Genomic DNA, 15,886 nt, shown 5'->3' with positions numbered 1-15,886 from the left:
TTGGAACAAAATAGTGTGGGGTGGGGGGGGTTATGCTGCAGTTATACAGGGCAGTAGTGAGACCACATCTGGAGTAAAGTGTACAGTATTAATCTCTTTATCTAAGGAGAGATGTGATTGCATTGGAAGCAGTTGATCAAAACCTTTCAGATCCTGAGGGCTATTGACAGGATGGATGTGGAGAGAATGCTTCCTCTTGCCAGAGAATCGAGAACTAGGGGTCACGGTTTGAAAATAAGACAGAGGTGAGGAGAAATATTTTCTCTCAGAGTGTCAGGAGTCTCTGGAACTCTCTTCCTCAAAAGGCAGTGGCAGCAGAATCTTTGAATATTTTTAAGGCACAAATTCTTAATTTACAAGGGGAGGTGAAAGGTTATTGGGATGGGCAGGAATGTGGGGTTGAGGTTACAATCAGATCAGCCCATGGTCTTATTGAATGGCGGAGCAGACTCGAGGGGCTGAATGGCCTACTCCTGCTCCTAATTCATAAGTTCGTATGATGATCAGAAAATGGGGAATCTCTCAGTCATGGACTATCTGTTGTACTGTATTGCACATGAGCGAACTGTTGTTCAGTAGCAGCAGATTTCAATCTGAGTCAGGAGGTTACAGGTTCACGTCTGGCTAAAGGAACTTGAACTATATGGTCTAGACTGGCACTTCAGTGTGGTGCTGCACTGCTGGAGATGCCATCTCTCAGATAAGGTGTCAAACTGAGCTGTTTCCTGCCACCAAGTGAATATGAGAGATCATATTAGGGCGACACGGTGGCACAGTGGTTAGCACTGCTGTCTCACAGCTCCAGGGACCCGAGTTTAATTCCGGCCTTGGGAGACTGTGTAGAGTTTGCTCATTCCCCCGTGTCTGTGAGGATTTCCTCCGGGTGCTCCGGTTTCCTCCCACAGTCCAAAGATGTGCAGGTTAGGTGGATTGGCTAAATTGTCCCTTAGTGTCCAGGGTTGTGTAGGGTTAGGTTAAGAGGTTATTGGGACAGGGCGCGGGAGTGAGCTCAGGTGGAGCACTCTTTCAGAGGGTCGGTGGGCCAAATGGCCTTCTTCTGCACTGTAGGGATTCTGTGATTCTGTGAGAAATACTATTTTGAGGAAGAGAATGAGGGTTCTCTCAGTTTCCTCAACCATATCTATCCTTCAACCGTCACCAAAATCAAATGATCTGTTCATTGTACTGTGGGACCTAATGGTGGACGGTAAGAGTGGGAGAGATGCCTGGTCAGCCACACTTGATGTGGAACGGTGCCCCTCAAGCTATTAGCCTCTGGTGACCGACTGTTGACCAGTTCCAGGTAAAACACACTCGCTATGGGAACAGCTGACACACTGCCTTGTGCAGCACTGGATGGAAGAAGGGAAATAACAACAGAAATGTTATGGGACCGACATTATGACACTGACATCAGTTCAAAAACACCTCGGCCTTTGGACACATTGGGAGGTCTTAATTTCACAAAGTGCTCTATACGTGCAAGCCATTGTCACTTTTTACACCACACGGGCTATCGATATGAGGGATTAAGCATCTCTCAGCTGACCAGTGTTAACAATTCCTGCACCTTATTAAAAGATTCTGACCATTTGCTTGCTTTTTGTTCACAGGTTTTGACCAACGTATTCAAAGGTCTTCCTTAACGATGCCCCACGTGCACCGTGTTGGCATGGCCAATTTGTCCAACACTTACCCTCTTTACAAACGATCAGCGCGGAGCATGAGGTCCAAGAAAGGGAGGCAGGAAAGCAGTTTGCTGACTATCTACCAGGGCATGAAGGAGATGAAAGAAATGCTCCTGTCCTGCGGCGCCCTTGTTGAAGTAACCAATCACGTGCTGAGAAAAGCTTCAGGGGACAATCTGTCACAAGATTTCTTCCCGCTTCCAACCTGTGATCAGAAGCTGAATGGCCAGCTCAGCAAAATCAATCCACTCAATCTGGTAAAGGTTAAGATAAAGCCAGAGTTACTTTATCAAGTCTTACTCTTCCTGAGAAGGTTGGACTTGTTGCTGGACATACACCAAGCAAAATCGTTTTCCATTGTGAAGAAACTGTTGGTTAATAAGGAACAAATGGTATTGGGAGTGACAGGTAACAACCTTAATAAGTATGGTATGTATTTGATTATGATATTGCTTTCATTTAAGTAGATTTATTGAGTACACTGAAATTCATGAACATATTTGGTCTCTGTCCATAAATATGCTCAGTAAGGGAAATCGCTGGATCGTCTCAAAGTCCAGGACAGACGCCAAAGAGAAGCAAAAGTGAAACAAAATCTGAGATTGTTGGACTCGCAAATGAAGCTGCTAATTCAACGTTTCGCTGCAAGCCAGGAAATGTGATTTATCCAGTCATTAGAATCAAGCAATTGGAATAAAACAGTGCTGGAGACTTGTCCAACACAACTCCAATTGAAATTATTCAGTAAACCAGCTATTGCCACTCAGGCTGTGTCAACAGTGACACTCTTATGGCAGATCAGTGTGCCCTTCCCCCCATGGCCCCTCCGCCCCCCCCCCCCCTACCCCCCCCCACCATCAACTGTCAGGGCAACTATGGGTGCGCAACAGGTGGTGGCGTAATGGTATTGTAACTGCGCTCGTAACCCAGATACCCAGGGTAATACTCTAGGGACCCAGGTTCAAATCCCGTCACAGCAGATGGCGAAATTTGAATTCAATACTTAAAAAAGCATAAATCTGGAACTAAAACTCTAACGATGGCCATGAAACCACTGTGGGTTGTTGTAAAAACCCATCTGGTTCACTAATGCCCTTTCAGGAAGGAAATCTGTTGCCCCTACCCGGTCTGGCCTACCCGTGACCCCCAGACCCACAGCAGTGCAATTGACTGTTAGCTGCCCTCTGAAATGGCCCAGCAAGTCGCTCATTTCAAGGCCAATTTCAGGATGGCAATAAATGCTGTCCAGGCAGCAATGCTCACCTCCGGAGAATTAATTTAAAACATTGTTCCCCAGTGTGGATCATTAAACTGTCATTCCTTCTGACTGACCAGGTGTATTTCCCCAACACTTTCTGCTCTTCAGATTCCCAACAATCGCATTTTTCTCTATCCCAAAGTATAATTAATGATCCCTTCTTTTGCAATTGTAAAACAGATGCTGTCCGAGGGATTGAACCGTTTCTTGCGAGTCACAATGTAAATTAAATCCTAAAATGAACTACGGTAAGGCCCATGCTGACTGTGACTGTTAAGTACCACCGAGGAATTCGGAATAAATTCTAACTTGTCTATAATATTCCCTTAGGCATTTCACCTCAAATTTACAATAATCATGCGCAAGTTATTAAATAGCTTGTATGTGTTCGAGTCCCACCACAGGAACTTGGCCAAATCACCACAACTAACATTCAATGGTAGTACTGAGGAGTGCTGCACTGTCAGAGGTACGGCTTCCAGATGAGATGTTAAATCGCGGAATCTGTTCTCTCAAGCGAATGTAAAAGATTCCGCAGCACTATTCAAAAGAGTTGCCCAGAATCCAGACAACATTTATCTATCGACCAATGTCAGTGGGTCAAATTGGGCTGGATTCTCCGCCGTCGGGATGCTCCGTTTTGCTGGCAACCCGGGGTTTCCTGACGGTGTGGGGCTGCCCCACAATGGGAACCTCCATTGACCATCTGCCGAAAAGAAGCATCCCGTCGGTGTGCTGAACCAGAAATCTGGTGCGATGGGACGGAGAATCCAGCCCATTGTGTTTTGCGGTTTGTGGAATCTTTCTGTGTGTATATCGGCTGCAGCGGTTCCTATATTAGAACCGCGACTGCACTTCAAAAGTATTTAATTGGCTGTGAAATGCCTTGAAACAGGCGTTTCCCCAAACAGGCGCCGGAATGTGGCGACTAGGGGCCTTTCACAGTAACTTAATTTTAAGCCTACTTGTGACAATAAGCGATTTTCAAATGTCACCCGCTTGTATCCGGTGCCATAGAAATGCAAGCATTTCTGTTGTTTTACACAGAACTATTTCAGGGCTCAGTACCTATTTAGTGCAATGACTAAATGAGTCCGTGAATGAGTAAGTGCATTAATGAATTGATAGGCCATTGAAATCACTGAGGTAATTTTCAGAGCACTCCTAAATCTGCTACATGACAGTCATTCCCTCATTATGTGTGTCACATATTTATTAATGTATTCATTCCTTGCATGTGAAGCCAGCATTGGTTACCTGAGCTATTCAAATTAACAATTAACTCATCAAAATAAAGTAGATTACCCTCACTCTATCATTTCCAATTGTGCAATCTCCCAAAAACAGGATATGTAGTCATTGCTGTGTTTGCATTTCTCGCTTAATAATCCCCCTAATCCTAAAGCACTTTGCACTGGGTCTCATTTAATCGATAAGTAACAGGATTGTAACCCGGGGATCCTCTGTGCTGTTGCTTGTGGTGGTAACCATGAATGCTGCACATTGAATGTGTTATATCTTAGTGCTGTGGCTCTGGATAATCAGAATTCTGGTTAATCAGGAAGGCTGCTTACATTGTTAGAAGATGTTCTCACCAGCTAGGGAGCTATGTTTGGTTCTTTTATTTCAGTTTCTGGGAACTAAGCATGCATGAACCAGTTCCTAACATTGGTGCAATGGGTTCACTCTCTGCCCATGTTATTTTAAGAGTTTAATTCAGTCAGCATGATTTCCAACAGTAAGTTTTAAAGTTTAAGCTTCTATTGACTGCTACCTCGTAAAGATACCACATGAGTAATGTAAGGATCAATGAGGCTGCTGAGAAATGGTCGGTAAAACTGGACGAAAGCCTGTGCCATCACGTATTACACCCCCACGGTTCACGGACAGTATAAACTTAGGCACGGTGGCGCAGCGGTTAGCACTGTTGCTCTTACAGCGCCAGGGACACAGGTTCGATTCCTGCCTTGGGTGACTCCTTGGGTTTTCTCCGGGTGCTCCGGTTTCCTCCCACAGTCCAAAGATGTGCGGGTTAGGTTGATTAGCCAAGCTAAATTGCCCCTTAGTGTCCAGGGATGTGCAGGTTAGATTATGGGGAATAGGGGTGGGGGGGAGTGGACCTAGGCGGTGTGCTCTTTCAGAGGGTTGGTGCAAACTCGATGGACTGAATGGCCTCCTCAAGCCTATTGCAGCAAAGTTAGATTGTGGCTAACCTTACCTCAATCCCACCCAGCTACACTTGCTCCCTATCCCCTAATATTCTTTCCCAACAAAAAAAAAATCTATCAATCCTATCATGAGAATTTCAACTTCCCTGCCTGTGTAGTCTTATGAGGAGTTCAAGTTTTAAGATTTTCACTACGTTTTTGTCGAAAAGACAAATGCTTCTAGATTTCATTGCTGAGTGGCCTGAATTTTAATTATTTTAAATTATATTTTTACTATATGTTTTAATTTTTTATACAAACAACGCAACAAAAAAATAATTTTCAATGCAAAACAGGTACAGTACAGAACAAGTAATATTACAAATATAAGAACGCACAAGACAGGATGACTTTAGAATAACAGACTTTATCAATTAGTGCCTCCGGTTCTGATACTGCATCAATCGGAAAAAAGAAATTCAGGGAGGAAAAGGATAAGGCCATGTAAATAAGTTTGGATGACATCTCAGGCCACACACCTTTATGTATTGCGAGATCAAGACTTACAATATGGCTCAAGGGAACCCGAACAGGAATATATCAGACAAGGCGGAGCCCACAAATTTGAGATAAGGGTCCCATACTTTGCAGAGTGTATCAGACTTAGAAGAGATCACAGACATCAGGAATTCCATAGGAACACATCCCATAACTAATTTATGCCAATTTGGAATTGAAGGATCCAGGAGCAGAGGATATTTTTATGAGCTGCCAAAGTTAGCATGCTGTACAGCCTTTTTTTATTCATGTCGATAATTCTCCGGAAGACCCAGGATTCAGGAAAAAAGGATTAAGCTCTAAGGCTCTGTCAAATACCCCCCAAGCTCCCTAACTACACCAGACCAATAGGATTGAATCTTGACACAGGTCCATAGGCAATGTATGTAACCACCTTCAACAACCAGGCACTTTAGGCACTTCAGGGATCAAATCTATGTTGCAGACTAAGCATGATATGCAAACGGTGCAGTATCTTAAACTGAGTCTCCTTCATTCTGTTGAAAAACAAAAGTTTATTGGCATACATTACTACATGGTTGCTCATCAATATTAATTGCCAAATCTTTTTCCCAAGACTGCAAAGACCCAATGTACTAACATTGGATCTAGAACACATTGATCCTGCTAATCAACTGTTTAGGCTCGGCAGAAATCAGGATATTTTTCCACTGGGATAAAAGCGGTGTTAAGACACAGATCTAACCAACAAAAAAAAACAGAGTCCATTTTGGGTGGGATCAGAGAGGTCATTCCAGGCGCTATCTAACGGCACTTTGTTGTTTTTTCAGGCCTTGATGGGGAACACCCCTCTGAGGCCACACTCAACCGCATTGCCTGAGTTCCTCAGCATAGGAAGAGGTCGATGCGGCTCCCCGATCTCTCGATTCCCCGACACGATTCCCGGACCCTCCCCCCCATGCCGACTCACTGTCTGGGTTCCTCAAGCCCTTCCGCACCCCACCTCACACAGTCAGGGCACCCCCAAGTTCCACACAGAGTGGATAGTCCTAGAGTCTGCCCTCTACTTACCCAAAAAGGCCAAGCACTTTCTCAGCTTATTCCCAAACTCAGACAGTTTTTGCGTTGTGAGCCTTAGACTTCTCTCGGCCTGCTGTGTCAATAAGGAATCAAGAGCCACCCTAGTTACATTGACCTCCTTTAGCAATTGTTAGGAGCCCTCCTGTAGCTCTACCTTGGCCCAACAAACCTCCAACTGGCCCTGGTTCTCCAGCATTCTCCCTCTGCCTTGTGTTAGTTGTATAAAATGTAACCAGCCTCCCAGCATAGGCCTTGCAGGTCTCCCACAGAGTGGAGGGAGCGACATCAGAAAGGGAATTGACCGAGTAAAAAAACTCAAAATCTTTAATAAAATATGGAGTGAGGGATTTATCCCTAAGCAGGGAGGCATCAAACCGCCAAGTCCTAGACCAGAGGGTGGGGGGGGGGGCTCTCAAGCAAAAATTCCAAGGAGACGGGAGCATGGTCAGAGATTACAGTGCTTCCCATCGAGCAAACGGACACTAAATGTAGGATAGTCCTAGGCACAAAGAAATAGCCAATTCTAGTGTGACATTGATGAAAGGCCGAGAAAAAAGAAAACTCTGGGTGCAAAGTCCTCCACGCGTCCAGATATCCCATTTCCTCACCCCACGCCGAGGCCAGCACACTAACATGAAGTATGGGGGGGATTTCTAGTAGCTGGGAGCTTGTCCATCAAAGTATTCGGGTGACAATTAATGTCTCCACCCACAAAAGAACTAGCTGAGGGCAACTCCGCAAAGACCAAAAAAGCCTTAGAGAAAAACTTCGGGGAATAGTTTGCTGGGCCATTTACATTCATTATCAAGACAGTTTTTCCATGTACCAACCACTTGTCAATCACATACCTGCCTCCCTTATCCTTAACACAATTCTCCATCTTGAAGGGAATATTCTTCTTGACCAAAACTGCCACACCCCTGCTGCTCGTCAAGAAGGAAGCAAAAAAGAACATTCCTCACCCATTCCCGCCTTAACTTTAAGTGCTCCCTGTCGTCCAAATGAGTCTCCTGTAACAAAGCTGTGTCCACTTTCTCCTTCTTAAAAATAGAAAGGATCTTTTTTCCCTTAGATGGCATGTTGAATCCCCCACACATTCCAAGAGCAAAGTTTAAGATTAGTTACTGCCACTGCTTAGACCATCAGAAGAACAGCAGGATAGGACTTTCCCGCCACATTCGGGAGTGCGCCAATACACCCCTCACCCATCTCAAGCAACACCAGAAGCACCAGAATATATCTGACATGTTCTTCTCTCGGACAAAGACCTGCCTGTGCCCATGCAGAACACAGTCACTGATATAGAAACGCTAACATTAAAAAAATGCAAAACAACCACAGCTACAATAGTTCTAAGAGGATGTTCCTCAACAAAGGCAAGGAGCCACAAGGCTAACCCTATGGCCAAACAGTCATTTTTATTTTAAAAAAATATTTTTATCAGGGTATTTGCAAGTTTTTATAATAATAACAATAACAATGACACAAACATGGTACAATAAACATTTCCATCCCCATCCCAATCTTCACAAACCCCAACCATAAAACAACAATCCGGCCCTCTCCCTCCCCCCTTTGGAATCCTGCTTCTTTTTTTAAAAAAATAATTTTTATTGAGGTTTTCACAAAATATCAAGAACATAATGAAAAAGGAACCCAATAGAATTAGATACAGAACAAAGTAAAACAACCCCCGTGCCCCCCTCCCCCCTATACATAAATAATAAATTAACACCCCGAGTTAACACAAAGCAAACAGCAAATATATACACCCCCTCAGATCCCCCAGGGTAAATAAACAAAAATAAAATAGAATACCCCGCCCCCCCCGGGTTGCTGCTGCTGCTGACCATTGTCTACCGTTCTGCCAGGATGTCCAAGAACGGTTGCCACCGCCTGAAGAACCCTTGCACCGATCCCCTTAAGGCAAATTTCACCCTCTCCAATTTCATAAACCCCGCCATGTCGTTGATCCAGGATTCCACGCTTGGGGCCTCGCATCCTTCCACTGAAGAAGAATCCTTCACCGGGCTACCAGGGACGCAAAGGCCAGAATACCGGCCCCTTTCACCTCCTGCACTCCCGGCTCCCCTGCAACCCCAAATATTGCGAGCCCCCAGCCTGGTTTGACCCTGGTTCCTACCACCCCCGACACCGTCCTCGCTACGCCCTTCCAAAATTCCTCCAGCGCTGGGCATGCCCAGAACATATGGGTGTGATTTTCTGGGCTCCCTGAGTACCTAACACACCTGTCCTCACCCCCAAAGAACCGGCTCATCCTTTTCCCGGTCATGTGTGCCCTGTGCAGCACCTTAAACTGTATGAGGCTGAGCCTCGCGCATGAAGAGGAAGAGTTCACCCTCCCTTGGGCATCTGCCCATGTCCCCTCCTCGATCTCCTATCCCAACTCCTCCTCCCACTTACCTTTCACCTCCACCTCCGAAGCCTCCTCCTCCTGCATCACCTGGTAAGTTTCCGAGATCTTCCCCTCTCCAACCCACCCCCCTGAGAGCACCCTGTCCTGTACTGTGCGTGGCAGCAGCCGCGGGAATTCCACCACCTGCCGTCTGGCAAACGCCCTTACCTGTAAATATCTAAAGGTGTTCCCTGGGGGGAGCCCATACTTCTCCTCCAGCTCACCCAGGCTCACGAACTTCCCATCCACAAACAGGTCCCCCAACCTTCTTATCCTGTGCCACCCCGAAAACCCTCCATCTATTCTCCCTGGGACAAACCGGTGGTTCCCCCTTATTGGGGTCCACACCGAGGCCCCAACTTGCCCCCTGTGCCGCCTCCACTGCCCCCAGATTTTGAGGATAGCCGCCACTACCGGGCTCGTGGTATACCTCATTGGAGGGAGCAGCAGCGGCGCCGTTGCCAGCGCCTCCAGACTCGTACCCACACAAGACGCCGTCTCCAGCCTCTTCCATGCAGCCCCCTCCCCCTCCATCACCCACTTGCGCACCATCGCCGCATTGGCGGCCCAGTAGTACCCACAGAGGTTGGGCAGTGCCAGCCCCCCCCCCCCATCCCTACTCCGCTCCAGGAACACCCTTCTTACCCTCGGAGTCCCTCGCGCCCACACAAACCCCGTTATGCTCCTATTGACCCGCCTAAAGAAGGCCTTCGGGATAAACATGGGGAGGCACTGGAACAGGAACAAAAACCTTGGGAGCACCGTCATCTTAACTGACTGCACCCTACCCGCCAGAGACAGCGGCAACACGTCCCACCTCTTGAACTCCTCCTCCATTTGCTCCACCAACCTCGTGAAATTAAGTCTATGCAGGGCCCCCCAGCTCCTGGCCACCTGGACCCCCAAATACCTGAAGCTCCTCTACCCCCTTTTTAGTGGGAGCTCACCAATCCCCCTCTCCTGGTCCCCTGGGTGAACTATGAACAACTCGCTCTTCCCCATGTTGAGCTTGTACCCTGAGAAATCCCCGAACTCCCTGAGGATCCTCATTACCTCTGGCATTCCCCCCACCGGGTCCGCCACATATAGCAGCAAGTCGTCCGCATAGAGTGACACCCTATGCTCCTCCCCACCCTGCACCAACCCCCTCCAGTTCCTCAACTCCCTCAGTGCCATAGCCAGGGGTTCAATCGCCAGTGCGAAGAGCAGGGGGGACAGGGGACAGCCCTGCCTCATCCCTCGATGCAACTGAAAGTACTCAGACCTCCTCTTGTTCGTGGCCACACTCGCCATCGGGACCACGTACAACAGCCTAACCCACCTGACAAACCGCTCCCCAAACCCGAACTTCTTCAGTACCTCCCACAAGTACCCCCACCCTACCCTATCGAAGGCCTTTTCAACGTCCATCGCCACCACTATCTCCGCCTCCCCCTCCCTCGCCGGCATCATAATAACGTTCAGGAGCCTCCGCACATTCGCGTTCAACTGCCTCCCCTTCACGAATCCCGTCTGGTCTTCGTGGATCACCTGCGGCACAAAATCCTCAATTCTCATGACGAAGACCTTCGCCAGCACCTTGGCATCTACGTTTAACAACCAAATCGGCCTGTAAGACCCACACTGCAGGGGATCCTTGTCCCGCATCAGTATCAAGGAGATCAGTGCCCGGGACATCGTCCCTTGCCTCATTGAAGGTCCTAACTAGCAACGGGCCCAACAGGTCCACATATTCCTTGTAGAATTCGACCGGGAAACCGTCCGGCCCAGGTGCCTTCCCCACCTGCATGCTCCCTATCCCTTTGGCCAGCTCCTCCAGCCCAATCGGGGCCCCCAATCCCGACACCAGTCCCTCCTCCAACCTTCGGAATCCTCAATTGGTCCAGAAAACGGCCCATCCCTCTCTCCTCCAGTGGGGGCCGGACCGATACAGTTCCTCATAAAAGTCCCTGAAGACCCCATTGTTGCCAACCCCACTCCGCACCACACTCCCTCCCCTATCCTTAACTCCCCCGATCTCCCTAGCTGCGTCCTGCTTCCGAAGCTGATGCGCCAGCATCCGACTTGCCTTTTCCCCATACTCATAAATCGCCCCCTGTGCCTTCCTCCACTGCGCCTCCGCCGTCCTGGTGGTCAACAGGTCGAATTCGGCCTGGAGGTTACGCCTCTCCCTCAACAGTCCCTCCTCAGGCACCTCCGCATACCTCCTGTCTACCCTCACCATCTCCCCCATCAGCCTCTCCCTCTCCCTCTGCTCTCTCCTCTCCTTGTGGGCCCTAATGGAGATCAGCTCTCCCATAATCACCGCCTTCAGCTCCTCCCATACGATCCCCACTCGGACCTCCCCGTTATCGTTGGCCTCCAGATATCTCTCTATGCTTCCTCGGACCCGCTCGCTCACCTCCTCATCCGCCAACAGCCCCACCTCCAAGCGCCACAATGGGCGCTGGTCCCTCTCCTCCCCCAGCTCTAGGTCTACCCAATGCGGGGCATGATCCGAAATGGCTATTGCCGAATACTCAGTATCCTCTACTCTTGCTATCAGCGCCCTACTCATAATAAAAAGGTCGATCCGGGAATAAGCCTTATGAACATGCGAGAAGAATGAAAATTCCCTAGCCCCCGGCCTTGCAAATCTTCAAGGGTCCACTCCTCCCATCTAGTCCATAAACTCCCTCAGCACTTTAGCCGCCGCTGGCTTCCTACCCGTCCTAGACCTGGAGCGATCCAGTGCCGGATCCAACACCGTGTTAAAGTCCCCCCCAAATATCAGGCGCCCCACTTCCAAGTCCGGGATCCGACCCAACATGTGCCGCATAAAACCCGCATCGTCCCAGTTCGGGGCGTACGTTGACCAGCCCCACCCTCTCCCCTTACAGCTTACCACTTACCATTACGTACCTGCCGCCATTGTCTGTCACAATGCTCGACGTCTCGAACGACACCCTCTTTCCCACCAAGATCGTCACCCCTCGATTTTTGGCATCTAGCCCCGAAAGAAACACCTGACCTACCCACCCTTTCTTCAATCTTACCTGGTCTGCCACCACATCCGCCTTCAGCCCCTTCAGGTGCGCGAACACCCGGGCCCGCTTGACTGGCCCGTTCAGTCCCCTTACATTCCAGGTTATCAGCCGGATCAGGGGGCTACCCGCCCCCTCCCCCGCCGACTAGCCATAACCCCTCCTCAGCCAGCCACTCGCCCGCACCCCACACCTGGCCCGTTCCCCACGGTGGCAGACCCCCGTCCCAACCCCCTCTACTCGCTGCAGCTCCCCCTTGACCAAACCAGCAGCAACCCGGTTCCCCCCCACCCACCCCACCACCCCCCACCTCCCCCCAGCTAGGACCCCTCCTAGCTGCTTTGCTCCCCCCATTGCACTCCCGCAAGTCAGTTGATTCCTACTGACCCCAGCCACTCCCGCCTCTCCTTCGACTCCTCCCATTTTGGGACATCCCCTCCTCCTCCATTACCCATCAGCAGGCTCTCCGCCTCCCCCTTCCATCCCAAGCGCGGGAAACAACCCTCGCTTCCCCGCCCCCTCCAGCCTTCGGCGCGGGAAAAGGCCCGAGCTTTCCACCTGCCTGGCCCCGCCACCTCTGACGCAGCTCCTTTTACAGGCCCAGTTCCCTCACCCCCGACTCGGGCCTCCCCCTCCCCCGCGGGGCACCATCCCCCCTACCGGCCATCCACCCCTACTCCATTTACTTGCCCCCCTCCAAGAGCCCACCCGACAGACCCAACCAAAACAGTGCCCAACCCACCCTAACCACCCTCACCGAACCAAAAAGAAACAAGAACAAAGAACCCCCCCTCAAAATGTAACACACCAACCGCAATCCCGGGCCACCCATCCCGACCCTCAGTTTGTGTCCAGCTTCTCGACCTGAACAAAGGCCCACGCCTCCTCCGGAGACTCAAAATAATGGTGCCAGTCCTTGTAGGTGACCCACAGTCACGCCGGCTGCAGCATGCCAAACTTCACCCCCTTCCTGTCCAGCACCGCCTTTGCTCGGTTGTACCCGGCCCTCTTCTTCGCCACCTCCGCGCTCCAGTCCTGGTATATTCAAACCTCCGCGTTCTACCACCTGCTGCTCCTCTCTTTCTTGGCCCACCTGAGCACACATTCCCAATCAGCGAACCGATGAAACCGCACCAGCACCGCCCACGGTGGCTCGTTAGCCTTGTGCCTCCTCGCCAGCACTCTATGGGCCCCTTCCAGCTCCAGGGACCCCTGGAAGGACCCCGCTTCCATCAGTGAGTTTAACATGGTGACCACATAGGCCCCACTTCCGACCCCTCCAGCCCCTCCGGGAGGCCCAGATTCTGCAAATTTGTCTGCCTCGACTGATTCTCCATCTCCTCGAACCGCCCCTGCCATTTCTTGTGGAGCGCCTCGTGTGCCTCCACCTTTACCGCAAGGCCTAAGATCTCGTCCTCGTTGTCGGATGCGAATCGCCACCCCCTGGGCCGTCTGGGTCTCCAGCAGCTTGTCGATAGAAGCCTTCATCGGCTCCAGCAGGTCCACTTTGATCTCCCCGAAGCAGCGCTGGATAACCTCCTGCTGCCCCTGCGCCCACTGCATCCAGGCTGCCTGGTCCCCGCCCGCCGCCATCTTGCTCTTCTTCCCTCGCACTTTCTTTGGGTTCACCACCACTTTTTTAGTCGCCCTGCTCCTGGCCCAAGCCATACACTGTCGGGGGAATGTTGCAGTCTTCTTCCCACACCGGGAAATGTCGAAAGAATTCCGTTGGGGGCCCTGAAAAGAGCCCAAAAGTCTGTTCCAAGCGGGAGCTGCCGAACGTGCAACATAGCTCTGCATAGCCCCAACCGGAAGTCTCCATACAGTCATTACTATCAGGAGACAACCTCAACAAGGAGGAGAGGGGAAAAAAACAACAAAGGAATTGAAGCCAAATGCCCCATCTGAAGTTTGAGCCTACCATGAAGATCTGCCCCTTCCATCCACCTCCCAGCAACGGTGTCACTCAGTTCTGACATGATTAAAGAGAGGAGAAATAAGAAACGGTAGCCTAGTGGTTAGCCCTATGGCTTCACAGCGCCAGGGTCCCAGGTTCGATTCTCGGCTTGAGTCACTGTCTATGCGGAGTCTGCACGTTCTCCCCGTGTCTGCGTGGGTTGAAATTAGATAAACCACAACGTGAGAGGGAGAAAGTCCAGATTTCAAATTTTCAAATGCTCGCAGAATATCAGTCAAACTCTCTGCCCTCTATGAATTTAACGAGGGCCATGGCACTAGTTGGATCATCAAAAGACTTAATATACGTTGGATATTACTCTCAAGGATAATGCATGACATATTTCATTCGAGCTGTCTCCAGTTGCCTTCAAACTTCATCGAACCCTTCAGCTGCGTCGCCTCTGAAAAGTCCTGGAGAAAGGAAAGCCTCTCCCTCGAGGAGCCAGGCTCCAGCACACCTCGCCATCTCCTGGACCCTCAGGCAGACCATAAATTGTGGAAACAAATGATTATAGGTCTGGGACGTTGATTACCCCTCGGCCTCAAAGACAGGATATGATGCGCCCTTTCCAATTTGAAATGCCTTCCCATCCAGCTTCAGAAAACGTGGCAGCCAGTTCTCAAAGAACTTAACAGGAGGGCCCTTTCCCTCCACTCCTTCTGGCACACAGACGATTCGGATATTTTGACGTTCAGGATTCTTTCCTCCATTTAATCAAGCCTTTCGTTAGTCTTCTGCAGCTCAGTCACATGAGCATGCAAGCAAATCAAGTCTCTGATCTATTACTCGGGTTAAGTCTGCAGTCATTATTTTCAGCGCCTCAGCGAGCGCTGAGTCAAGAGACCGCTCAAGGATCAAGTCGCCAAATAGAAAAGGCGGCTCCACAACGGCCGAATCTGACTATGCCCTTTCAACGCTGGATTTCATCGCATTTCTCAGCATTTTCTTTCCAATACTTTGCCAAAAGTCTTCCAGGGACATACAACCAAATATTAACTCTTGGATTAGGCGAGTACGTGTCGGGTAAACAGGGTAAAAGACGATTGATGGTCACATTTGGACCTTCTCCAGGGCCTCCCTTGTCATGTCTGAACAAATAGGCAGCAAGAATGTGAGTTCAAGTACCACAATTGGAGTTTGAGAATTTGGATTGAATTTAAAAGAAAACCTGAAAATTAAAGCTGATCTCAGTAAAAGTGGCCTTGAAATTGTTGGATTGTGATCAAAAACCAAACTGCTTCATTAATGTCCTTTAGAGAATGCAAACTTACATACAATATATATAGAAAATATATTTACACACATATGCGACTCCAGTCCTACACAAATATAATTAAGCACCTTTCGGAGTGACCGAACAAGCCAGTCAGTTGTATTGAACAAGTAATAACGAGTAAACGGAATTTGGCAGTGGATCTGTTGGGAGCACGATACTCACACACAAGCCAAGAACAGCAAAGGGACAGCTTATTTCATTGACCCCAGTCTTGGTGCCCATTCCACTAATTGTCATTCTTGAGCAGGCGAGCATTTGGTTACGTAGCAGGGTGCCTTGTGTGTGCTGCCTGGGAGGTTAGCAACACCAGGGAGACTAGTGAAGAACAAAAGGCAGGAGGGCATCAGCCCCGCTGCCTGTGTCACTTGAGGGGGAGACTCAGGGGTCAATAAGTTAAAACAATGGATTGTAAGTTTGGGGAAGATGACAGATGAATGCACCTGTGTGACTCTAAACTCAACGCCTTATAAAGCTCCAGGTTCCTCCCTCCATCGCGTTGAGTGGATTCAGCTCAGTTGG

The 15,886-nt window shown here is 49.6% G+C and overlaps 1 protein-coding gene across 2 annotated transcripts in view; it reads left to right on the top strand.

Moving 5' to 3' along the window:
- The window catches only part of LOC140386430 (cell surface hyaluronidase CEMIP2-like), a 211,099-nt gene that overhangs the window by 55,087 nt on the left and 140,126 nt on the right, over positions 1 to 15,886 (top strand). The window contains exon 3 of one of the 2 annotated variants that reach the window (XM_072468758.1): positions 1,614 to 2,096. In XM_072468758.1, coding sequence (XP_072324859.1) covers positions 1,614 to 2,096 — 483 coding nt within the window. Of the gene's footprint in view, positions 1 to 1,613; positions 2,118 to 15,886 lie in introns of both variants that reach the window. The other variant, XM_072468757.1, reaches the window with a different exon arrangement.

The sequence above is a fragment of the Scyliorhinus torazame genome, chromosome 12, assembly GCF_047496885.1.
Source record: "Scyliorhinus torazame isolate Kashiwa2021f chromosome 12, sScyTor2.1, whole genome shotgun sequence".
Lineage (NCBI taxonomy): Eukaryota > Metazoa > Chordata > Chondrichthyes > Carcharhiniformes > Scyliorhinidae > Scyliorhinus > Scyliorhinus torazame.
Note: the sequence above shows the minus strand (reverse complement) of the source record. Positions and strands in the feature narration are given on the sequence as shown.